General features: G+C 44.2%; 1 protein-coding gene across 1 annotated transcript in view; it reads right to left on the bottom strand.

The window, feature by feature from the left end:
* The window catches only part of ADAMTS7 (ADAM metallopeptidase with thrombospondin type 1 motif 7), a 153,552-nt gene that overhangs the window by 76,462 nt on the left and 51,629 nt on the right, over window positions 1-25,461 (bottom strand). The window contains exon 8 of the mRNA XM_074296446.1: window positions 23,440-23,583. Coding sequence (XP_074152547.1) covers window positions 23,440-23,583 — 144 coding nt within the window. The remainder of the gene's footprint in view (window positions 1-23,439; window positions 23,584-25,461) is intronic.

Raw genomic sequence — 25,461 nt, 5'->3', positions numbered from 1 at the left:
TTATTATAAATAATATTAATATTAAAATATCTATTTTCCTCCAATGTTCAGCTCATCCTACAAGCTATTAAGTAAGTGTGTGTGTGTGTGTATGTGTGTGTGTGTGTGTGTGTGTGTGTGTGTGTGTAAGAGAGAGACAGAGAAAGACAAAGAAAGAGACAGACACAGAGGTAGAGAGACAGAAAGACATATACACATAGAAAAAGAGACAGAGAGAGAGTGAGAGAGACAGAGAGAGAGATAGACACACACACACACACACACACACACACACACACACACACACACACACTCACGCACACCCTTCCTTACACTCCCCTTGTTAGGCAGCTACAAAATGTTCCTTTGCTTCTGATGACCATTGGCTGCTGTGGGGGAAGGAGACCCAATTTCTGTAGAATTAACGATGGCGTATATACACAGAACAGAGAGATGAGAGGACAGTTAGTGTCCTGGGAGGAGGGATGGAATTGTTGTGACCATCAGAGGATAGACAGACAATATTGAGTTTGAAGAAGTGAACTAAAGTGAGTGATGAGAAGATGTTCTCTGGGGAATCCTGCAGTCCAGATGTTCTAGTCTTGGTGACTGATGTATGAGCCCTGCAGAGGAATGCAAATTAAGACAACTCTGTATGTTTTCTTGAAAAGAAAGACAGGGGGGAAGATAAGGCAGACCTGAACTCAGGTCCCAGCTGGGCCTCTTATTACCTGCATATTCTTGGATGAAACAAAAGGCAGCCCAGGGATGATGGATGGAAAGCCATCCTTGGAGCTAGGAAGATGTCACCCCTCTTAGGGACCAGGGATGGATCATTTGCCTCTCCTCATCTCTAGATAGCTTTCTAAGGTGATAAGCTGCCCAGTAGAAACTGATCTCAGTGGGTACAAGAGATCCCCTTATACCATTGAAATTATAAAACCATGGTGCAGTAGATAGAGTACTGGCCCTGGAATCAAGAGGATGTCAGTTCAAATCTGCTCTCAGACACACAACACTTTCTAGCTGATCCTGGTCAATCACTAAATCCCAATTGTTTCCCCCCACACACCCCTAAGACAGAGACAGAAATTACAAGTCCAGTCCAGAAAAATCAGTTTCCTTAAAAGTGACTCCAGACCAGTCATTTTATTTCTCTGGGCCCATTTCTTCATCTGTAAAGTGAGGGATGCCTGCTGGTCCTAAATCTAGAACCCCCAATCCTTATTTTTTTTTGTTTTGCAAGAGTAATTTTTTTATAACCTTATCCCTTATATTCATTTTTCCAAATTTTCCCCTCCCTCCCTCTACTCCCTCCCCTAGATGACAGGCAATCCTATACATTTTACATGTGTTACAGTATAACCTAAGATACAATATATGTGTGTAAATCCAATTTTCTTGTTGTATGTTAAGTATTGGATTCCGAAGGTATAAGTAACCTGGGTAGAAAGACAGTAATGCTAACAGTTTACATTCAATTCTCAGTGTAGAATCCCCAATCCTAAAGGTCAGAAATGAGAGTTGGATCTGGGCTCCTGAATCCCTGTTCAGGGCTTCCTTCTATGTACGCCATCTTGCCCACACTTGCTCCATAAATGGCACTCCCAAGACTTCTCCCCCTTTGAGGAAGGAGGGGGTAGCCCCAGGGGATGAAAAGCAAAGATTGGGAATTTTCCTGCAGCCTTAATGAGAGGCTCCCCTGGGCTATAAAGTGTTTTGCTTCAGATATACTATGACAGTCCTGTGGTTGACCACCATTCCCTTCGGTTCTGCTTTCTGACTCCTTCTGCTTCTTAGATTTCCTCTTCCCAACCCCTTTGAGCTTCAGCTGGTTTCTATAGCAACCTTCCAAACACACAACTAGGTTAATGTATGTTTTAGTCACTGACATTTTCTTGAATATCAAAGAAGAAAAAAAAACGCACACACATCACAAACCTAACCCCGATATCTGCCTCAACACCTTCCCAAATTTGGGGATAAAGATTATCCCTTAGGAGGTCCTCCCAATCTCCTCCCTGTTCCCCACACAAAAACAAGGATTCTCCATGCTGGAAAAGTCTGGAAGGCTAAGAGCCTCTCCCTGAATTTTTCTAATAGAGAAAGAACCGACCAAATAGGAGGCTTCAGCTGAGCCCCGGACTCCAGACTCATCCCAAACTCCAGGGATTGGGCCAGCTGCTTCCTTCAGCAGGGTCCAAAGCTCGCAGAGAGGATGATGTCCAGCAGAAGAGCCACTGGACGTTTACACAGCATCTTACGGTTTAGAGAGAGCTCTAGCCAGGTGGTAATTTGGCTGGAGTGCCATGCTAGGAGACCTGACTTCGCTAGAAAAAACAATCATAAAATTCATCTGGAAGGACAAAATGATGGACAAAAAAAATATACAAAGGATGGTAGCCTACTTGTACCCGACCTAAAACTCTATTACAAAGCAGCGGTCATCAAAACCACTTAGTACTCGCTAAGAAACAAAGTAGTTGATCAGTATAATAGGTTAAGTTCTCAAGACACAATAGTCAATGACTATAGTAACCTAGTGTTTGATAAATCCGAAGACTCCGCTTCTGGGATAAGAAGTCACTATTTGACAAAAACTGCTGGCAGAATTGGAAAATAGTATGGTAGAAACTAGACATTGACCAACACCTAACAGTGTATATCAAGATAAAGTTGAAATTGGTTCATGATTTAGATATAAAGGGTGATACCATAAGCAAATAAGGAGAACAAGGAATAGTCTACTTCTCAGATCTGTAGAGAAGGAAGGAATTTATGGTGAAAGAAGAACTAGAGAATGTTATGAAATATAAAATGGACAATTTTGATTATATTAAGTTAAAAAGGTTTTGTACAAAGAAAACCAACGCAGCCAAGATTAAAAAGGAAGCAGAAAACTAGGGGAAAGTTTTTATATCCAAGGGCTCTGATAAAAGCCTCATTTCTAAAATATATAGAGAATTGACTTAAATTTATGATACAAGCCATTTTCCAATTGATAGTCAAAGGATATGAACAGACAATTTTCAGAAGAAGAAATTAAAGCCATTTCTAATCATATGAAAAGGTGTTCCAAATCACTATTGATCAGAGAAATGCAAATTAAGATAACTCTGAGATACCACTATACACTTCTCAGATTGGCTAAGATGACAGGAAAAGATAATGATGAATGTTGAAGGGGATGTGAGAAAACTGGGACACTGATGCATTGTTGGTGGAGTTGTGAACTGATCCAACCATTCTGAAAAGCGATTTGGAACTATGCTCAAAGGGCTATCAAGCTGTGCATACTCTTTGATCCAGCAGTGTTCCTACTGGGTCTGTACTCCAAAAAGATCATAAAAGTAGGAAAAGAACCCTCATGTGCAAAGATGTTTGTGGCAGCCCTTTTTGTAGTGGCCAGAAACTGGAAATTGAATGGATGCCCATCAATTGGAGAATGGTTGGGTAAATTGTGGTATATGAATGTTATGGAATATTATTGTTCTGTAAGAAATGACCAGCAGGAGGATTTCAGAAAGGCCTGGACTCACATGCTGAGTGAAGTGATTAGAACCAAGAGAATGTTGTAAACAGCAACAAGATTATGTAATGATCAACTCTGATGGACATTACTCTTTTCAACAATGGGATAATTCAGGCCAGTTCCAATAGTCTTGTGATGGAGAGAACCGTCTACAATTAGAGAAAGGACTGGGTATTGAATGCACATCAGAACATAGTATTTTTCACCTTTTCTGTTATTTGCTTGCTTTTTTCTTTCTCATTTTTTCCATTTTTCATCTGATTTTTCTTGTAAAGCATGATGAATGTGGAAATATAGTTGGAAGAATTGCACATGTTTAAACTACATTGATGTAAGGGTCCTAGAAAGGTCAAGCAAGAGCAATTGAGATATAAGTGGGCCAATGGTCTCTGAACTCCCCGGATGTGATTGGGGTTGAGTACTTAGGAACTTCCTTCATGGGTGGGACCTCCAGTCACAGCGGGAATTCTAGATCTCGCTCTGAAGTCTCAGTCAAGTTCAATCTGCTTGTGTCTGTGACCTCATAGACTTCATATAAGTTCTGGACAGGAAGAGTGCCATCTCTCTCTTACCATCTGGAGCTTGGCCTGGGAGAATACTATTAAGATAGGCAGGAGGTCATAGAGTAGATGTGAACCATGTGAATAAAGTCTAAGCTTGTTCGCCTAAGCTCTTGGGTGCTCTGTTGTGCTTTAAAACTGCTTCCCTATGGGATAGCAGCCAGAGGATTCTGGGGACCTCAAAGCAGAGGTAAGAGTGATATTATATTTACCAGTTTCTTTCTGATAGGCCTAGGAATAAGGACCGATTAGTATTAGTTAAGCAAGAGAGGGCCTAACAATTGGATTATTTGCTGTCTAGGGGAAGGGATGGAAGGAGGGAAGGAGAAAAATTTGGAATACAAGGTTTTGCAAAGATAAATGTTGAAAACTATTTTACATGTATTTCAAAAATAAAGGAATTAATAAAAATAATTTAATTTTTAGTAAAAAAATATTAATAAAAATTATTAAAAATAATAAAGTTCCAATTTTGTTTATAAGCTGTGTGGCCTTAGATAAGTTACAGCAGCAGAGTAAATGAAAAGCCAGTATTCAAACTCAAGCCCTCTGACTCCAAATCTAGCCTTCTTTTCCCTGTCACATGCTCTACCAAACTTCACTGAGTCTCAGTCTTATTATCTATGAGTTCTATCCATTAACCTGTCAACTCCTTGACAGCCTTTCCTGTATACATCCAGAACTAAACATGGTGTCTGGTATTATAAGTATTTTTTTTCATTTTTTTAGTAAAGCTTTTTATTTATAAAACACATACATGGGTAATTTTTCAATACTGACCCTTGCAAAGCCTTCCAAATTATCCCCTCTTCCCTCCCACCCCCATTCCCTAGATGGCAGGTAGTCCAATACATGTTAAATATATTAAAATAGGCATGTAAGTACTTAATATCTGTTGTATTAGATTTTTGCCTTTGCTTGTATCCCCAGCATTTACACTTTACAGAATTTGAGTGTTAATATTAATGTTAGATATTATTTACTGAATTTTGACAATTGGACAGACTAATAACAATAATTACTCTGTCAGGCACTGTGCTAAGCATTTCACAATTATTCCATGATCCTCCTCACAACCCCGGGTGGGGGATGCTAAGACAGCTACCTCTCACTAACTGTGGGACACAGATATTATTTTCTAGTCCTTCTGGCACTTCTGTGTTCCAGACTCAACCTCTCTGTAAGATGAAGAGGCTAGATCCGATAACCCCTAAGGTCTCTTCCAGCTCTGGAGGGGGATCCCAGGATGTCCAGGATTTCCCACCATGACCCACCACATACTTCCCACACACAAGCAAAGGAGAATGTAAACACAATTGTGTAAGCAGAGCTCTTCAGGTAACAGAGTCCCTGAGGGCTCACAGCTGGGCCATCGGAGCCTTCAGTTGGCTCTCATCCTACTTCCAGACCAGGCTGATTTTGGAACAGCAGCCGAGGTCCTGACACCCTGCCCTTTTGTCCGCTGCCCACGGTGCCACGGTGCCCGCAGAAGGCAGATGGCTGCAGCTGCTGCCTCTCGGCCCCCACACCTCCCTTGCCTTGCCTCTGGGACTGCAGGAACATGCTGGTCCTTGTTCTGTATCAATCTTTCCAAAAACTGAAGCATTTCTAAAACACTGAACGAGGCTGACCATTTGTATGCCTCAGACAACAGAGTCTAGGAGCCACCAAAAACTGATTACATCTTTGCTGACTGAGAATCCCAGAGAACCTTGGGCTCATCCAGCAGGACCAGAATTCTCACAGACTGAACTCTTTGAAGACTGAGACTGTCTTTTGCCTCTTTTTGTAACTCCCCCCCACCCCGGGCTTATCACAATGCCTGGCACATTGTAGGTCTTTAATAAATCTTTACTGACTGCTTGACTGGTTGAATTTGAAGAAGAAATCAAAAATTGTACTGATGGTCAGTGATTTTTTTTCTATTTTTCTATTTTATTTTTCTAAAGTGAAGCTTTAGGTTCTTAATTGTTCCACCTTTAAGACTCCTTAGCTAAATTAAAAACTCAGCTGGAGCGTCACCTCCCATATGACAACCTTCCTAGATGGTCTCACATCTCATGGGAGGATTGGGGCTCTGAAGGTCACACGGCCAGTGTGTGACAGGAGGGATTTGAACTCACATCTCTTCTTGTCAGAGCTGTCCTGGATAAATTGCCAGATTGCAGCTTTTCTTCCCTTTGATTCTCTTCAAGGCCAAGTGACTACTACAAACCAATTCCAGTTGTCTGAAACTTCTAGCAAGCTGGTCTCCAGCCATTGGAGATGTCATTGCAATTATAATTCCTTCAGGTTGTTTCCAGGATGCTTCTTATGGCTTTCCCATGGATAAGCTCCCTGAAATTTGCCACAACCCCGTAAGAAATGTATGAACAGGGTTGATCTATTGATCACAGATTCAAATATAGCCCCTAGAGGTAGGATTTGCACCCAAGTCTTCAGACTCAGTTCTCTTCCCACGTACTATGCTAGAGGTCATGTCCAGCAAGGGAATGGACCCCAAAGACAGAACTAAGAGGGATGAGATGTTTTCAGAGAGGGAGATCATGGGCTCGAGCTAAGGAGGGCCTCGGTGGGTTTGCCTGGGAATATCCAGAGGGTCGCCCATCCATGGGCTGTCCAGGTTTCCCCTTCATGGAGTGGGTGAATCAGGGCCCTTGGAGATCCAACTCTGAGATTCCCACAGCCCAACAGGCTGGCAGAGAGATTTCCCACTGGTTCTGATTCCCAGATCAAGCTCTTCCCTTTGGCATTGGCAATTGATTTAGGGGAATTTCGGAATCAAACAGCAATCCCAGGACCAAATGCCCTGGGCAATCCTCCCCTACTCCAGTCTCCATCTCTAGGGTACAGCGTGTCCTTGTGTGACTGAGTCAGCACAAGGACATTATATGGACCCCATTTCTCCTTTCTGGAGTCAGCAGTCCTGTGGTCATTGAGGGCTTGAAGTCCTTTGGGATAACTTTACATAGGAGAGGCAGCTTGCTGTGTACCCCTGTGTGGTTGAGCTCAAATAGAAATGGGGACAGCTACGCTAACCATAGGGATCCGTGAAGGTCATGTGTTGATTTAGAAAACTATACATTGGAGTGGCTAGGTGGTACAGTGGATAGAGCACCAGCCCTGAAGTCAGGAGGACCAGAGTTCAAATCTGATCTCAAACACTTAACACTTCCTAGCTGTGTGACCCTGGGCAAGTCACTTAACCTCAGCCTCAGGGGGAAAAAAAGAAAGAAAGAAAACAATATATTAACATTATGTTTTGTTGTATTTCTATTATGTTTTATTAAATATTTCCCAATTATGATTTAATCTGGTCTGGGCTGCCTTCAGGAGTGTTGTGGGCCAGCAAGTAACTGGCCTGAGTGTGTCCAACACCTCTGAAGCAATTTTATACGGCTGGCCTGGAAATCAGGAAGTCTTGAGTTCAAATTCTGATACTACATGACCTTCTTGTAATGTCGCTGGTGACTCTAAGACATGTAGCAGACAAGTTATTGACCTTCATGAGTAGAAGGGACGCTCAGAATGGAAATCGGCTACACTGAGGAGTTCACGGGTGGGGGAAAACTAAATCCCTGTTCTCTGTAACTGAGGCAGATAACTGGTTCAGTTGAGAAAAGACCTGAATTCAAATCTAGCCTCAGACACTAGCTGTGTGATCCTGGGAAAGTCACTTCACCATGTTTGCCTCAGTTTCCGTCTCTGTAAAGTGAGCCAGAGAAAGAAGTGGCCAACCACTGAAGTGTCTTTGCCCATAAAACCCCAAGTATCAAACACAAGTAAAAAAATGACCAGAAATCTTTTCTATTTACTTATATATGAACACGTTGTGTCCCTCAGTTGAGTGTAAACTCCTTGAGAGAATTTCGACAATTTCGATTCTTTAGGGCTCGTCCCGTCTTAATCTAGAAAAAATTGCCTTTCCTCCCTTGTCGCCAAACCATTCCCTCCACATCTGCTAAAGTGACCTTCCTGAAGCATGGTCATGTTACCCCACCCTCCAATAAATTCCAGGGGCTCCTGTTATAAGACCTTCCCCATTTTCTTTCTCGTGCTTTTTTCCCCTTTTGAGCTGATTTTTTTTTGGATAGCAAAATAAATGTGGAAATATGTTTAGAAGAACTGCACATGTTAAACCTATATTGGATTACTCGCTGCCTAGGGGAGAGGAAAGGAGGGAAAGGGAAGGAGAAAAATTTGGAACACAAAGTTTTGCAGGGGTGAACGTTGAAAATTAACTTTACATGTATTTGGAAAAATAAAAAAAAAACTATTATTACAAAAAAAAAAGAAGACCTTCCCCACCCTCGTCCAGGTGAGCTTCCCTGCCTTATTAAACACCACTCCTTTTTAGAAATATTTTATTGCTCTTTTTGCTGTTTTCTTCTGGTCTCTGCACTTTGGCCCAGAACGCAGTCCCCCCACATCTCTGCCTCTCAGAATCCCTGATTTCTTTCCAAGAAAACATACAGGTTTCTATTGTGCATATGATCTCAGGAGATGGGATGTAAGCTTCCCAAGGGCAGGTATGAATTCACTTTTGGTTTCCTGTCCTCAGCCCCAGCGCAACATCATGGATTAATTCTGTACAGATACTGTATCTATCTGTGAATACATTGTCTCTTTCCAGACTGTAAACTCACTGAGATCAGGGATTGTCTCACACACAGAAGCCTCATCTTCCCGTGACCACACATTTGAATTTTGCTCAATAAGTCCATTTTACAGATTGTTAAAGAGAAATGATTGACCCCAAAACACGCAGTCACGCACTAGCCAGATCTCCATGACCCAGTCCCAGCATCCACTCTGAATATGTCAGTCTGGCCAAACAGGGAAAGACCCTCCTCCAAGGAGCCACGGGGAAGGCCCATGTCCAGCACAGCTGGATAAATATGTGACTGAGTTGGCGGAATGCCGGACATTGTGGGGCCAGCTGCAGAGGCTGGGCATGGGTTTGGGGGGCAAGCTGGTGCGCACCCGGTAGTCTAAGCCCCAGAACCTTCTCCCAAATTACCCAGGTAATTGTTTTGGCTGCCAAAAAGGCTACACATGAGCATTCTCTTAAGGAGACCTTTCTTGGGGTTTTACTTCCCTTCCAGTGCCTCCATTCTCCCTCTCCATGTTCACCCCCATTTTCTGAGGTATTTAGGGAGCAGTAAAGAGGGAAGGAAGGAGACTAGAACCATGAACAAGACTTTGGGGACTGCAGCGACCATCAAGCCCCTAATTCTGGATCATTTAAACACGGCTCCCCAAAGCGCTAAGCCCAGTAGAGAATTTGGGGTTCTAATTATTGTTTATGGACTCACTCAGACCCTTATTTTCTTATCAGCAAAGAATTCTATACTTGCCCTGCCTGTATCCCTGAATTTCAGTGAGGATTAAATGAGAAATGTGCCATCACTATATGTTTCTCTCAAAGGATTATTAATCAAAGAGCAGAAGGGAGAACCGAGCGGGATACATGGTAAATAAGAAAAAAATCTTCCCTTTGGGAAAGAGCTAAAGCTGGAAGAAACTTGAAGATGCTACAGCTGACCATTGCTGTTTTTAACTTCTCTGTGCCTCAGTTTACCCTTTCCTTCTCTGGTTTCCTTTACTGGATTCTCACAATGGATATGGTGACACAAGTCCTGGGCAGGGAGCCTGAAATAGCCTTGTTTCTACCATTACCTTGCTATATGACTGTCCCCCTCAACCTCAATTTCCTTTTGGAAAGATGGCACGATGGAATCAAGAGCTGTCAATTGTTCCTTCCATTCTCCTGCCTCTCTGCTTCCAGGGTACAAAGAGAGAAATCGTCTTGGAGAAGTAACACTAAAATCCTGACTTTTTCTCCTCCAAACAGCCTCCCTCTCCTCTCTCCCTACAGACCTGGGCCAGGCATTTCTGTGCCCAGAAGTCTGGGGGCCTGAAATTTGCCATCTTTCTATTTAATTGGCTACTAATTATAACCCAGCCCCTCATCCCAAGAGGCTGTTTGGGAAGTGAGATGGCCCGGCCACAGGCCTCAGAAAACCCAGCTGCACTGGCCGACTCCCAAGTCCTTCCCCCTGCACAGATGGAGAGGAAGGAAAACAGCTGCCCTGCAGCGCCAGGCTCTGGCTTCTCCCTGGGCTGTTGACCCTCAGATGAGGAGGGGGCAGCATTCCACTCCATGTAGCTGGAGCCCCTGGTGACTGAGGGGTCGGGCACACTAAGTGGCCACCTGGCCGTGGGGCTGGACAGAATAGCAGAGGCAGCAAAGACCCCTCTCATTATATGACATACTCCTCCCTGGATTTGGGGTCAGAGTTCTGATCGTACCAGCTGGGTAACCTTGAGTCAAATAAGGTCACTTCTCCAGGTCTCACTTTGTTTGTCAAGAGGAGGGAATGGGCTAGAATGAGCCCTTGAGTTTCCTGCCTTCTAAACCCAGCATCCTGTGGTGGTGGTGGCCATCCCAAGGTCTGTCCAGAGGCTTTGGTTGGGCTAGAATTTGCTTCTATCAAAAGTTAACTACAAAAAAGTAGTCCAGCGGCCAGACCTGTGGCGAGCCCTGGCTGGGTCACCACTGGAGATTTGTTGGCAGAATAGCTCCATGCTTGGAGTTTCCAAAGCTCACCTCAGGTGTCTGCTTCTTCATGAAGTTCCCCCTGATGGCTCCCCCCAAGGATTTCCTCCCTCGCCATATATTCCATGAGCATGTTTATTCATAATGCTATCTTGGAGTACATTCATCTGTGTATGAGCTGTTCTTGCCGACTACCAGCTCCTCTCCTATTAGAACATGGGAGTTAATAACCCATGATCCAGGAGGATCTTGGATGCTCCTTTTAATCTCAATCATAGGATTGTGAATCAAGAGGTACAAGGGACCTCAGAAGCATTTTCCAGATGGGGAAACTGAGGCTCAGCCCAGAATCACCAGCTAATAAGTGTTGGCGGCCAGACTTGAACCCAGCCAGGTGTTCCTGACCCCAAACTCAGTCTTTGTTACACTGAGCCGCCTTTTGCTTGTAGTCTATGGTTCTGTAAAAATCCCCAACCTCTGTCAAATCATTTGGTTATTAGGGGATTCTTTTCCATTAGTCAGTCAACAACGAGGTAGTGAGAAAATATGTCCTGGCCATTTTAGGCAATGTAGGAGGAAGAGGAGAAAAAGACAGTCACTCCCAGGAGTGCGGGGTCTGCTCAGGGAGCGGGGACTGATGGGCAGGAAACATCTGGACAGTCATTCAGAGCTAACTGGACACTTCAGCCTAATTGCAATAGGAATTTGGAGGAAGGAGAGATACTTATGGGCCGGGATGGCTGAGGAAGGCTTCCTAGATGAGATGAATGTGAGTCCCTCTGGGCCTGTTAGGAAGAGAAGGATGGGGGAGGAGTTGGGGGACAGCACGGGCCCGACAGAAAGAAGTATGTAATGTATTGGGGGTACAGTAAAGGGACTGAGCAGGCTGAGGCTGCTCCAGGAACCTTGGGTAATAAAGGGGCTGGATGGAGCCCACCGGATGATGCTTTATCAATCCTAGGATGCAGAATTTTAGAACTAGAGGAGGCCTGGATTCAATTTTATAGAGGAGGAAGCATCTTGTCCAAGATAACACAGCTAGGTAGAGGGAAATCTGAGAAGGTTTTGAATGTCTGCCACAGAGCCAGACTCTATTTTCTCTGTAAATGAAATAATCTGAAGGTTATGTTGTCTCACAGGGCTCAGGGAGGATTGGATGAAATGATGAATGCTAAAAGCATTCAAGTCACATAAGGGATTCTTTCTATTATATGATGAATATTAATATTATTCAAACGCTAGACAGCTGGGAGGCTATAGGCTAGAAAGCCAGAGTAATCCTTGGGAGGCTGCATATCTGGGTGGCCTTGCTTTACCCAGCCATCCCATCCCCCCTTTTTATGTGAAAACACAGTGGGAGCGCCGGCTGGCTCTTCTCCTTCCTCCACCTAAGGTTCTCTTTCCCCTTCTGCTCTTTGTCCCTGGCAGGAGTTGATGGACGCCATCCACCAGGAACCCCGCCAGGACGGTGCAGCATGAGATTCCCCCCCGAGAAGCTTCCAAAGTCAGCAGGTTTTGAGCCAAAGACAGACAGGTCCAGGGAGGGATTGGGCTGCCCGCAAGCGAAGCTGCTGAATTCCTTCTCTGCCCAGACCAAAAGCTCTCCCGTGGGGGGCAACTGGAAGCAGGAACGAGAATACAATGGGCCGCCTGCTTTCCCCCGCTCCATTGGCTGTGTGGGGCGTCCAGTTAGGGAGATATCTGAGGACAGGAACGAATCACTCCACCATTCACCGGGTATTCCCAAGGCAATTAGCAGGTCAACAAGCGGCTGCTGCGCTAAAGGTCAGTTTGGTTTTATATCCACTCAAGTTTTCCAGGTTCCTCGGTCAGCCTGTGGAAAGGCTGATGGAGAGGATGAAAGCACGGAATGGTGAGTGTGATAAGAACAGCCAATACCAAGTTATCTTGGTTGGGATGGTCCCGACAAGGAAGGATCTGTCCCAGAAAGCCGAGCGACATGGGAAAGGAGCACTAGACTTGGGAGTTAGGAGGATGTCCATCCTATCTCAACTCCAATAGTTATTGGCTGTCCACCTACAAGCAAGTCATAATCTCAATGAACCTCAGTTTCCTCATTTGTAAAATGTTGGTTTAAAAAAAACTTATATTATTCAGCTCATTAGGCTGTTGTGAGAATATAACCCACATGTAAAAGAGTATCTATGGTAGCAGTTTCTATGGTAACAAAGAATTGTAAACAAAATGGGAGTCCATCAACTGGGGATTGGTTGAACAAACTCTATTACAAAATTGTGCCATTAGAAATGGGAAGGGGGATGAATTCAGAGCGACCAGAAAAGACTTATAAGAACTAAAAATAAATAAATAAATAAATGAAATAAAAAATCAAATTAAATTAAATTAATTTTTTAAAATGAATGAATGAATAAAGATTTGTAAGAACTGATGCAGAGTGAAGAGAAGAGAACCAGGGGAACAGTTATGCAATATCCATGAAAATGTCAAGTGAAACAGCTTCATAAAATTTCAAAACTGTCCTGCAGACAATAACTAAGCCATGATTTCAGAAGAGAAATAATGAAAAAACTTGCCATGATGGAGTAGAGAGGTGCAGAATAGTGCACACATTTAGAGATACAGCCAATGGGTTGTGTGCTTTGTTTAAGTATATTTTATTTGTTCTGAGGGTACGTGTGTATGGGGAGGTTAATTTTGATGATTCAAGATCGAGATGCAAATAAAAAAATAGAAAAGTGTCAATAAAGCATTTAAAATACAGAGAAGAAGAAAGTTCAAAAGGGGACAAAAACAGGACAATTTTGTTCCTGTCATGACAACTCTAATATCTATTTCTTAACATGCAATCCTCATTTTGGGTTTTGTTTTGCCTATTTCTGCATACTGAAACATCCATGTTTGTGAATAACTTCATTATAACAACGTTGTTCTAAGTGGCTTGGGAATGGAAGTCAGAGCAAGTTCTCTCATTAGAAGAAGGAAAAGGATGCACCTGAAAGATTTGGAAGTTGCATTCATCAGCTGTGTCAATGGATTGGGTTTGGAGTACTGAAGAGTGATGACTCTGGGGTTGTGATTCTGGGTGACTCTGGGAAGGAGCGGGATATGTGGGAAGTCTGGGAAGGAGAGACCTTCAGGGAGAGGCAGAGCAGTTTTACGTTTCAGATACATGGAGCTGGAGATGCCAATATAGCGCAAAGCCTTCCGGAGCCTTGGTTTTCCTAGCCTGGCCCAGTGCCTCAGGGCCCAAATCTTGCTGTTGTTGGCACGTGCCCCAGGTATCTTACCAGAACATGAACTGTTTAAAAGAAACACTGAGGGGATCAGGGAACTTTGGTTTAAAACCTGGCTCTGTTACTAATTTATCCAGGGTCCTTGGAGACACACCATAGGAATTTAGATGTGAGAAAAATCGCCTATCTTTCCTCAACACACCCAGTACTTTTGTACCTCCAAGGGTAGATAATAGGGAAGGAAGCGAGGATTTAAAATTTAAATTCAATGGGAGATGGGATCTTTTCATTCTTTGTATTTGTAGCCCCAGCACATCCCAGTGCCCAACTTAATTAAATGGTTAATTTGTAAGGACAGCTAGATGGCCAAGTGGATAGAGTGGCAGGCCTGGGTCAGAGAGAGCTGAGTTCAGAGAAGGCCTCATACCCTTACTGGCTGGGTGACCCCAAGAAAGTCACTTTTACCCTGTTTCCTTCAGTTTCCTCATCTGTAACATCAGCGGGAAGAGGAAATGGCAGACCACTCCTGTACTGTTGCCAAGAAAACCCCAAACACAGAGTCAGATAACTGAAAATAATTGAAAAACAGTAAGTGATTAATAAATGATTTTTGATTGGTTAATTGACTGATGTGAGAGATGTTTTATAGCCAGAATGAATTACAGGATATGGAAGGTGAGGAACCCAAAGGAAGGCTGAAAGGAGGCGAGATGGGATGGGAAGGGAGGAGGGAACAATGAAAATAAGGGAGAAGGGACAAAATGTAGGCTTTTCAAGGACTTCGAAAAAGCCCTTCAGTTCCATCTGTATACAAAAAGGAATCCCTTCTTACCATACCCCAGCAAGTGACCATCTCGCCTGTCTTACAGGCCTCCAGTGAGGGGAACTGGGTCCCTGCCTCTGAGGCAGCCCCGCACCACTCTGTCATATCTCTAATTGGAAGGATGTTTTTCCTTCTATCAAGCTTAAATTTGCTTCCCTTGGATTTCCACCCATTGTTCTTAACTCTGCCCTCTAGGGCCAAGCAAAACAAATGAAATCCCTCTTCCCAGAGAGAGCCCTGCAAATACTTGAAGGCAACTAAATCTCCCTAAGTGTCCTCCTAACCAGGATATAGCTGCCCCGTTCCTTCAACTGTTCCTATGACATCAACTCAAGGATCTGGCTGTCTTAGCTCCCCTCCTCTGAGGGCTTACCGGTTACACTGGTTAGCAAAATCCTCCAGAGATGGACTAACCAGGGCAGAATAGCAAGGAACTGAATTTTAGCCCTGGTTACTGGACATCTCTTAAATCCCAGATATGGCACCCCAAAATGCCATCTAGGTTTGCATTATACATGTTTTCACATGATTGACTTAAGGCAGAGCTTGCATTACCCTGGAACCTCCCAGATCTCTTTCAGCAAATCATTGTCCAACCAGCCCTCTTCCATGTTGTACTAATATAGTTGATTTTTTGAACCTAAGACTTTATATTTATTCCTCCTAAATGTCACCTTGGGATCCAAGGGGCACAGTGGATATAGGGTTGAGCCTGGAGTTAGGATGATTTGAGTTCAAATATAGCCTCGGACTTATCAGACATGTGGCCTTGGGGAGGTCACTTATATTTGCCTCAGTTTCTTCATCTGTAAAATGGAATTATAGATAGCAACCACCTCTCGGTTACCATGATGATCAAATAAGGCATGATTCTTGGCACATAGTGGATGCTCCATATATATGTATGTGTGTATGTATATATATATATGTGTGTGTGTGTGTATGTATATATATATATTTATATAATATATATATGTGTGTGTGTGTCTGTGTGTGAGTGTGTGTATATATATATATATATATGTCTCTGTATATGTGTATAAGAACTAACTTTAATTGTTATTATTATGATGATGATCATGATCTTAGTAGATTTTGCACTATGTTTTAGGTTGTGAAGAGTTTCTTGGATCCTGAGTTTGTAGGCAATGTGTCAGCTATCCTTATGAGCTGCTTGCCATTTATAAGTTTTTTTTTAAAGTAGGCCATCTATTTTTCTATCAAGTCATTGGGGCAAAATGTTAAATAATCCAGGAGGATTGTCATAATGAGTCAGGGACATTCTGGCATGTGGATGGCTAAAATTTAGCTAAACTCTATCTCTAGACTTTTGCCATCTATTAACCTAGAAACCTTGTCCTCTGGGGAAAAACGGAAAATGAGTTGAGCTTAGCTTGACCTGTCCCTAACAAAGCCCCAAACGCTGGCTGTGTAGGATTGCTTCCCTTTCAAAGTGTTTCCTAATCATCTCCTCAGTAATGTGTCCGGGGTCTTTGCTGTCTGACTCATTGATCTCCAGCGAGTGGGATCCATTCTTGTCCATTTGTGGAAATCTGAACTCTTGCTCTTCTCTCCGCCTGTGAGGATTTTCCTCTCTCACCCCCTTGGTTGCTGTTATCAGGGACTCAGCAATCACGCTGCCCATTTTAAGCCCCCCAAGTGGCCCTCTTAACAAAAACTTGCCGGGGCCGGTGACTATCTGTCCACTCATTGTGAACATCAGCTCCCTTTAGAAATGGAACAAGAATGTCAAAAAAGGAGAGGAGCATCAAGAAAATATTAACCAAAAAAACTGAAATTTGAGAAGAGTTCATAAACAGATACAGGGTGAAGTAAGAAGGACTTGGAGAAAGAAAGGTACAGGATGATTAGAGTGACATAAAGACAAATGTCAATGAAAGCTATTCAAATGCCAATCAGTGCAGGTCAGAGAATCCATGGTGAAGTATGCTCAAAATAGGGGTGGTGGACTACCACACAGAACGGGTATACCCCAACTTAGATGGAAAAAATGCTAGATTTTTGTGTTTTTTTTGGTTTGGGTTTTTGTTCATTGTGACAAGGGAAGATTGTATTGAAAGGCTTGATCATCAAGAAAAGACAGCAAGATTAACAAATATAAAGCCTAAATGACACATTTAGTTGTAATAATGGACAGTTTGAGTCCTCCAGCCTTAAAGCAACCTTGCCACCAGAGAAATGCTGCAGGGGTACCAAGGCCTTAAGGAAGAACTTTGGCTCTCCAGATTCTCCAATGTTCCAGCCTCTAAGGGCCTGCTAGGACTCTGAAGCTTCAGGAGGAAAACCACCTGTAACTTTTATCAGAAAGGGAAATTGGCAATTTAGGCCTAATCTAGCACCTGATTCATAAATCTCTTAGCCAGCTTCCCTGCTTCCAGGGCCTCACCCCAGAGATATAACTCTTCTGAATCATCCCGGACAAGACGGGACCTGCAATCAGCCAACCCCCTCCACTGCTCACTACGTAAGGGACTTTTCCTTGCAGCCCCAGGGAAGCTGGAAAGCCAATGATTTTTCTCCAAAATTCATCCCGATGTGCTTGGTTCCCCTGCAAACTATCTTTACATCCTAACATACTATGTAGACTGACAGGGTAAGCTCCTTAAAGTATTGCTTTCACCCTGTCCCTCCCCCGAGTCCCAGGCCCCAGTAAATCACTCCTCCCAGCCTGGAGTATACAGGCAAACTCCTTGCCCTGCACAATCTGGACCCAAGTTATTCCAGCTGGAAAAGTAAGTGGGAGTCAGGAGAGATCTGGCTCAAAATCCTGACTTTGACGCTGACTGTAACTATGGTAAGCCACAAAAACTTCTATGAACCTCAGTTTTCCTCTCTGTAAGATGGGGGTAATACTATCTGTACACCCTCATTCCCAAGCAGGGTGGATTATACACAATGTATAATTAGGTCACCAACTAGCTTTGCAGTACATAAGCTCCTGAAGGGCAGACTCTGTCCTACCAGTTTGTCCTTGTAGCCCACCTTGTCCCATACCTAAGCACATATTTAATAAATAAACCCTTGATGACTTACTTCTTGGTCAGCTGCTCTCCCCCAACCAGCATCCCTTTTGTGTGCATTATATTCCAGCAGAAGAAACTTTTCAAAGTCCCAGGTTCTGGCCCTGCCTTCTCCAATCTCCTCTGCCTTTGTTAAAAAATATTTTTTCTTTTCTTTTCTTTCTTTCTTTTCTTTTTTTTTTTTAGCTGAGGCAATTGGAATTAAGTGACTAGCCCAGGGTCACACAGCTAGGAAGTGTTAAGTGTCTGAGACTAGATTTGAACTGAAGTCCTCCTGATTCCAGGGCTACACCACCTAGCTGCCCCCAATAAGCTTTTTTCCCCATAATCACACATCACAATTTATTAAGCTATTCCCAATTTAATGGGCAATTTCTCAATTTCCCACTCTTTGCCATGAGAAAAGAGCTGCTATATTTTTGTACACACAGCCAGCTTTTTTCTTGTAGTGGGAAAAGTCCTGGACTTGCGATGACAGTCCATCTCCTTACATTGTACGTCCTAAACAAGCTGTTTACTCTGGATTAATATCTCAGTTTTCTCATCTATGGAAGGGGGATAATAATTTTTGTCACCGTAGCATTGTCATTATATTTGGTGATACCATTTCTCATGCCTGAAGATACCCGCACCTCTGTTCCTTTCTACAAGGCTCACCTTCTCCAGACAGCCTTCCTGAACTGAGATATCCATTCTTCAAATTTCTTTTCATAATAAAGCCCACGGCACCTCTCTGATCTGACACATCATCACCATCATCACCAAGGCTTGCCTTTACTCCCCATTAGATAATGATCTCCTTGAGAGGAAGCCTTGGAGTAAAGCAATCATGGAGTTTCAAAATTGGATGGGCTCTTAGAGATCATCTGGTATCCACCTTGGAACCAGAATCCCATATAGCTATCTGTGGGTCTTCCACATTGAAAGTGGAGCCTGCAAAGAGTTATCAAACTGTACATACCCTTTGACCCAGCAGTGTTACTACTGGGCTTATATCCCAAAGAGATCCTAAAGGAGGGAAAGGGACCCACATGTGCAAGAATGTTTGTGGCAGCCCTTTTTGTGGTGGCAAGAAACCAGAAACTAAGTGGATGCCCATCAATTGGAGAGTGGCCGAATAAATCGTGGTATGTGAATATTATGGAATATTATTGCTCTGTAAGAAATGACCAGCAGGAGGATTTCAGAGAGGCTTGGAGAGACTTACATCAACTGATGCTGAGTGAAATGAGCAGAACCAGGAGATCATTATATACTTCAACAACAATATTGTATGATGATCAGTTCTGATGGGCGTGGCCCTCTTCAACAATGAGATGAATCAAATCAGTTGCAACAGAGCAGTGATGAACTGAACCTGCTACACCCAGCGAAAGAACTCTGGGAGATGACTATGAACCACTACATAGGATACCCAATCCCTCTATTTTTGTCCGCCTGCATTTTGGATTTCCTTCACAGGCTAATTGTACACTATTTCAAAGTCTGATTCTTTTTGAACAGAAAAATAACTCTTTGGACACATATACATGTATTGTATTTGGCTTATACTTTAACATATTTAACATGTATTGGTCAACTTGCTATCTGCAGGAGGGGATGGGGGAAGGAGAAGAAAAGTTGGAACAAAAGGTTTTGCAACTGTCAATGCTGAAAAATTATCTATGCATAAATTTTTGTAAAATAAATTAATTAAAATGAAAAAAAAGTGGAGCCTGATATGCAGTAGGTGCTTAATAAATGTTCTTGCATCATCATCATCATCATCATCATCATCATCATCATCATCATCATCATCATCATCAACATCAGTGCTAAGACTTGCCTTTATTCCTTATTAGATAATGACCTCCTTGAGAGCAAACCTTGGAGTATATCATGGAATATCAAAATCAGGTGGGCTCTCAGGGATCATTTGGTATCTACACTGGAATCAGAATCCTATATAGCCATCTTTGGGTCTTCCACATTGAGAGTGGAGCCTTGTATGCAGCAGGTGCTTAATAAATGTTTGTGAACTGATAGACTGGTCTTGGTATTCAAGGAGCTGAGAGCAGAGCTCTGGGGACATCTCCATCCTTAGAGATGGCCAGGTGAGAACCAGTGGCTCGGGTGCACTTGGCTCCAACCATCTCTCCACTGGCCATCTCTGCCCAGCCTTGATTCAGCGCCCTTGTTGCATCCTTCTAAGACAAATGGAAAGCCCACCATTACTGCATTGTTTCCACTATTGGAAACCAGCATTTTTTTTCTGCTTTTGCCTCACTTTAAAATACTAATCTGGTAACGAGGCAATCATTATGCTTAGAAGAGCTGATCTTTATTGGGGCATAATGAGAGACTGGGCTATAGTCAGCTAGAACTATCTCAAGATGAAAATCAGACCCTTGAGTACTAAGCCAGAGACTTCCAACTGAAGCAAAAGCGAGGTTTTGACCCTATTTATTGCGTTTAAATGTAATCATTTTGCTGGAACAAAACATTTCTCTCTGTTTGCTCTTAGCATCACAGTAACGAGGGCTCCTTTGGGCTACAGCCTTGGGAATATAATAAATCACTGAAATCAAGACATGTGACTATCTATCCCCAGATCGGTGATAATAATAAAAAAATCTATATGTACAAAAATATTCATAGTATTTGTGATTTTAAAAGACTGGGGAAAGAAGGATTGGGAAGAGGTTAGCCAGTGATTATCCAATGGCCGAACAAATTGTGCTATACGAATAAAAGAATATTGCTACTGCACTAGAAATGATGAGCCCTGGGAAGGCTTTTCTAACTTGGTATACTGTGAAGAAAGCCAAGCCAAACAAACAACGATTACAATGGAATACCACCGGACCAGCCTCACGGTCATGTTGAAATACAGGCGCAAAATCTCCAGAGTGGTGGGTGACCTCGGCCTTGCCCAGCTCTGAGATCCTCTGAGTGGTCTGAGTGGTTCAGGCAAGTGGATGTGAGCCCTGAAAGCTGAGCAAGAGAGACATTCCTCCTCGCCCTTCACAGCGACCTCACTGTTCTCCAGAGCAATGTCTCCATCCCAGGCAAAGTTACTTAGGGGGGCCAGGGCTGAAGGAGCCTGGACATGTGTGGTCCCCGGAGAACAAAGCAGGACTTGGCTTTAGGGCTTGGGGGAGATCACATCCTCCTGCCAGCTGGGCTCCCTGCATTCACAAGGACACTTTCTTGGGCCTTCAGCCTCCTGCCTAGCTCCTCACTCCAGCCTGGGGAGAAGCCCACTAGTCCGGGCCCTGCCGCCTCGTCCCACCATCCTCGAGGATGATGTTTGCCCTTCTCAGCTCCATTCAGAAGGGCAGAGGTGGGAATGAATGGTTCTGAGCTGTACCATTATCAGTCAGCAAGCATTTATTAGGTGCCTACTATATACCAATGTGCATTTGGGCTTAGGGTTTGGGATATAAGTACTTAGAATGAAACAAGCCGACCTTTAAGCAGCTTCCACTCTCCTGAGGAGATGTCCAGAGCAGAACTACTCCCAGTCCTTACAGAGCAGTGAAGGGTGGGAGGGGAATCAGGAGAGCCTTCATGGAAGAGGCAGCACCTGCGCCCCCCTCCCCCTGCCTTCTCTCTCTGTGGGTGTCCTATCGCCAGAGGGTTTCTGTGGGCGACCGGACACCCACAGAGAAAGCAGGAAGTGCTTTTCTGAATGTCTAAGAGCTTGGTCCCCCTCTTCCCTCTGCCCCGGCCCCCTCGCAGTCCAGACACACAGGGCTCTGTGTTTTCTAGGACGTGTTTACAAGGAAAAAGAAAACAAACAGAAACCCTCCATCCCAGGAAGGTCATCTGCAGAGCTCAGACACGGAACTGCCCATTCCTAGACAGGGAGGACCTCGGCTTCTGAGGAAGAGCAGCAGGCCTGCTCTGGGCTTTACATCAGCTCTGGGGCCAGACATACCCCGGCCCTCCCCAGCAGCTCAGCCTGGGCAAAGAAAATATTTTTCAAAAGCATGAAAGAAAAACAGCTCACCACAAAGCTAACCGACACGGCCACCGAGTCCGACGGTACGTGACACGCTCCACACCCGGAGCTTCCACCCCTTCAGAGAAAGAGAGACAGAGAGACAGAGACAGAGACAGAGAGGCACAGAGATAAAAAAGATACAGAGACAGAGAGACACAGAGATAAAAAAGATACAGAGACAGAGACAGAGAGACACAGAGATAAAAAAGATACAGAGACAGAGACAGAGACAGAGAGACACAGAGATAAAAAAGATACAGAGACAGAGACAGAGAGACAGAGACAGAGACAGAGAGACACAGAGATAAAAAAGATACAGAGACAGAGACAGAGAGACAGAGACAGAGACAGAGAGACACAGATAAAAAAGATACAGAGACAGAGAGACAGAGAAAGAAAGAGACAGAGAGGGGGGAAGAGAAGGATGGAGAGACAGAGAGACTTTCTCATCCTTTAAAGGCCAATCTTGGCAATGACAATCACACACTATTCTGGCTTTTGCTGTCACTGTTCACACTACTATTATTGCAGTCAGAGCTCTGTACTGTTTTCCTGACTTTGCCTCCTTCATTCTGCATCAGTTCACATAGGACCTCAAATTCGGCATTATTTGATCTGAGTTAGAGTTGGAGAATTTTCCAGAAGAAGATGGGTTCATGGGTCCCTTTGGCTCCAGGACCACTGCATCCCTCACGGAGTCAGAAAGCAGAGCATCCACCAGTCTGGATCCCCTCCTCTCCCATCTCTCTCTGACACACACACAGACAAGTATTCAGACAGTAGGATGAACTAGATCAAGCTTATCATCACTTTTTCTATCCCTAAATTCATACTCACTCAAGAAAGCTCCGGTGGCAAGGTCAGATTTGGGACATTCCCATTCATATTCCTGTAACCTAACTCCTATGTAACTTCCCTGCTCAGAAGCCTTCAATAGCTCCCCATTGCCTCCACCTCCTGAACCTGGCATGTAAGGTCCTCCACAGTCGAGGCAAGAGCATCTCAGACACTTCGGGGGAGCGGATAGCAGGTCTCGTTCCACATCCCTCACTCCTTCCCAGCTTTTCAGCGGCCTTTCACATGTTCTCTTGCCCCCATTAGCATGGAAGCTCTTTAAAGGCAGGCACTCCCTTTGCTCACCCGTGCAGCCTGGAACATAATGAGGAATCCCTCGATGCCTCTTGCCTCACCTCCCTTCAGATGTGCTCCAGGCAGGTTGAGTTGCCAGCTGCTCCCCTACCAGGCGCGCTGTGCCGGGTTGTTCCCCATTGTGGAAAGTGCCTCCTTCTTCACTCCTGTGCCTCTGAGGCTCCCCACTGGGTTCAGACGAGAGCCCATCCCCTTCCTAAAGCCCCCTGGTCCCTCAGCTGTTCATTCTTTCTCCCTCCCCCATCTCTTAGTCCCTTATCTGTATGTAGGTTGGATTCCACATCCTCCCCACGCCAGCCCTAGTACAAGGTAAATTTCTTCAGAAAAGAAACTTTTGGTTTTGTGTTTGTTTTTCTTTCTGTGTTTCCAACAGCCAACAGAGCGCCTTCGCACACAGTAGATCATTTATAAATAACTTCTGGACTGAATGGAATCCCTGAGGGTCTAACCTTATTGCCCAGGCCCAAGTCTAGAGGCGGGGTCTCCCTCAGCTGAGAAATCCAACATTCCCCGTCCCCGCAGAGGGTTGGGGACACAAGCCCGCCCCATCCAGCGCGTAGAGAGGACCCATGGGGGAACCGGCAGCGAGTACTTACTCGAGGAACCTGGTGATGTACTCCTGGCTGCAGCGGGACCAGGTGAGGGGCGAGGTGTCATACAGGAGCTGTGGAGACATGATGAAAGGCTTTTTCCCAACGGGCTCACAGTCATTGCCGCTTCCGTCATGCTGAATCCCAAAACTGCATTAAGAGCACAGGCCGCGAGGGGATGGGTAAGCAGCCGGGTCCGCAGCCCGCGCCGCTCCCCACCTGCAGACATTAACCCTTCACAGAAACATAACAGAAACCGTTGAGCACAAACAGAGAAAGGAGCAGGGGTCATGGACCGCCCTCCCCTGCCAGATTAAAAAAATGCCTAAGAGGGGAAAAGCACAGGGTGGGAACACGGGACACCTGGCTCCTAATCTCGGTCAACTTTAGTTTTCAGATCTATAAAAATGTACCCATATGAGCACCAAGATCCCCTCTGGGGCGAACTCGTAATCAAATTTTCAATGTGAGCATTTGCATCAGTGAATATTATAAATTAATCATCTCAATGTACTGTCTTTAAGACAGTGTTTAAGAAAGTGACAGAGGAATTATTAATTTTAGAGAATAAATTTTACAGCCATTTCCACAGAGCTGATTGTTAAGTATTTAGTAGCACACTCTTGGTTTCTTCCCATTTTAAATACTATGATTTCTAAGTGCTCAGTTTACAATTCTGCTAAATGAGCACTGGTATGTTCTGCCTATCTTGTAGAAATACTGAAAGGATCAAATGAGAGAAATGAACATTAAAAGTGGGGGAATGAACACCCCTGCCTTGTTGCGCTCTGAAAGGATTTCCTGTTTCCTTGTCATTTTCTAGAAAAAAATTAGGGAAAATAATGAGCCTTTATACAGTGTGGCATTTTATCCCCCAATAGAATGGAAGCTTCTTGAGGGCAGCTACTGCTTCAGCCATTCTCCATTTCAAGCACACAGTGCCTGGTACATGGAAGGTACCTGATCTCTAATTTCTCATGTCACATAATCACCAAATCATGGGAGAAGAGCTCCAAAGTCACCCAATCAAACCCAGATCTGAGCAGAAATCTTCTTACAACATCCCCAGTATGTAATCATTGAGCCTTTCCTTGAACACCTCCATGAACAGGGAACCCACTACCTCCCAGGGCAGATGGCTGTCATGCTAGGACGTTCGTGGATAAAGGCTGCACCTGTGACTTCATTAACAAATGTGGAGACTCCCCTCCACCAAGTTGGATCATTCTCTGCTCCCCTTCTCCCAACATAAGAAGAATTCTCCCTCCTTCTATTAGGCTACAGGTTTGGTGGGAGGGGACGGGGGAAAGAGATGGAGGAAGGGGAAAAAGAAACATGATCTATTTAAAGTTTGGGGTCATCTAAGACCACGAACCAGGGGTCACCGCACCAAATGGAGAGAGCAGCCGCCCACAGCTGGCTCCAGCTGTGGTTACTTTTACCATTTTTCTTTCCTGTTGATTTGTGCATCTACTTGAAAACTTCACTCATTTAGACTGAACTAGGGGAAAGTTTAAAATCATAGTTTTTTTTTTTAATGTATTATTTTTTGAGTACTTAAAGTAGCTATAATTAGGCTGGTAAACTGTGTTCCCCCCCTTAGGCTCCTACTTTAATGAACAGATAAGAATGGTTTATAATTAGCCCCAGCCAGATGGGGTGTTCTAAGTCCTCGGAAATCAAGAGCTAAAAACGGCAGAGGACTCCTTTGAAGGTCCAGTGGCCTATGGATTGGCCCTCGGCCTTGCTCACAACGTCCCACTCCAAGGGGATTTCTGACCAGCCAGTGACCGTTAGCCCAGCCTGGTCCCTACAGTGGTACGTAAGGTCCCCATCAGTGGGTCTGACTGCAAGAACCACTACATGGCTCCCCTGAGGGAGGGCGACTTCTGGGCAAAGAAATGAGAACTGTTGCCGGGAGCTCAGATAGGTTTCTGCTCTACATCACCTGCCTGATCCAGAAGGTAAAGATGCTCCCAGCTTCCAGGCAAACCCTGGGCCCATCTCCCTTTAGCTGTGTGTGGGATC

The sequence above is a fragment of the Sminthopsis crassicaudata genome, chromosome 2, assembly GCF_048593235.1.
Source record: "Sminthopsis crassicaudata isolate SCR6 chromosome 2, ASM4859323v1, whole genome shotgun sequence".
Classification (NCBI taxonomy): Eukaryota; Metazoa; Chordata; class Mammalia; order Dasyuromorphia; family Dasyuridae; genus Sminthopsis; species Sminthopsis crassicaudata.
This window is presented reverse-complemented; position numbering and strand designations above follow the sequence as displayed.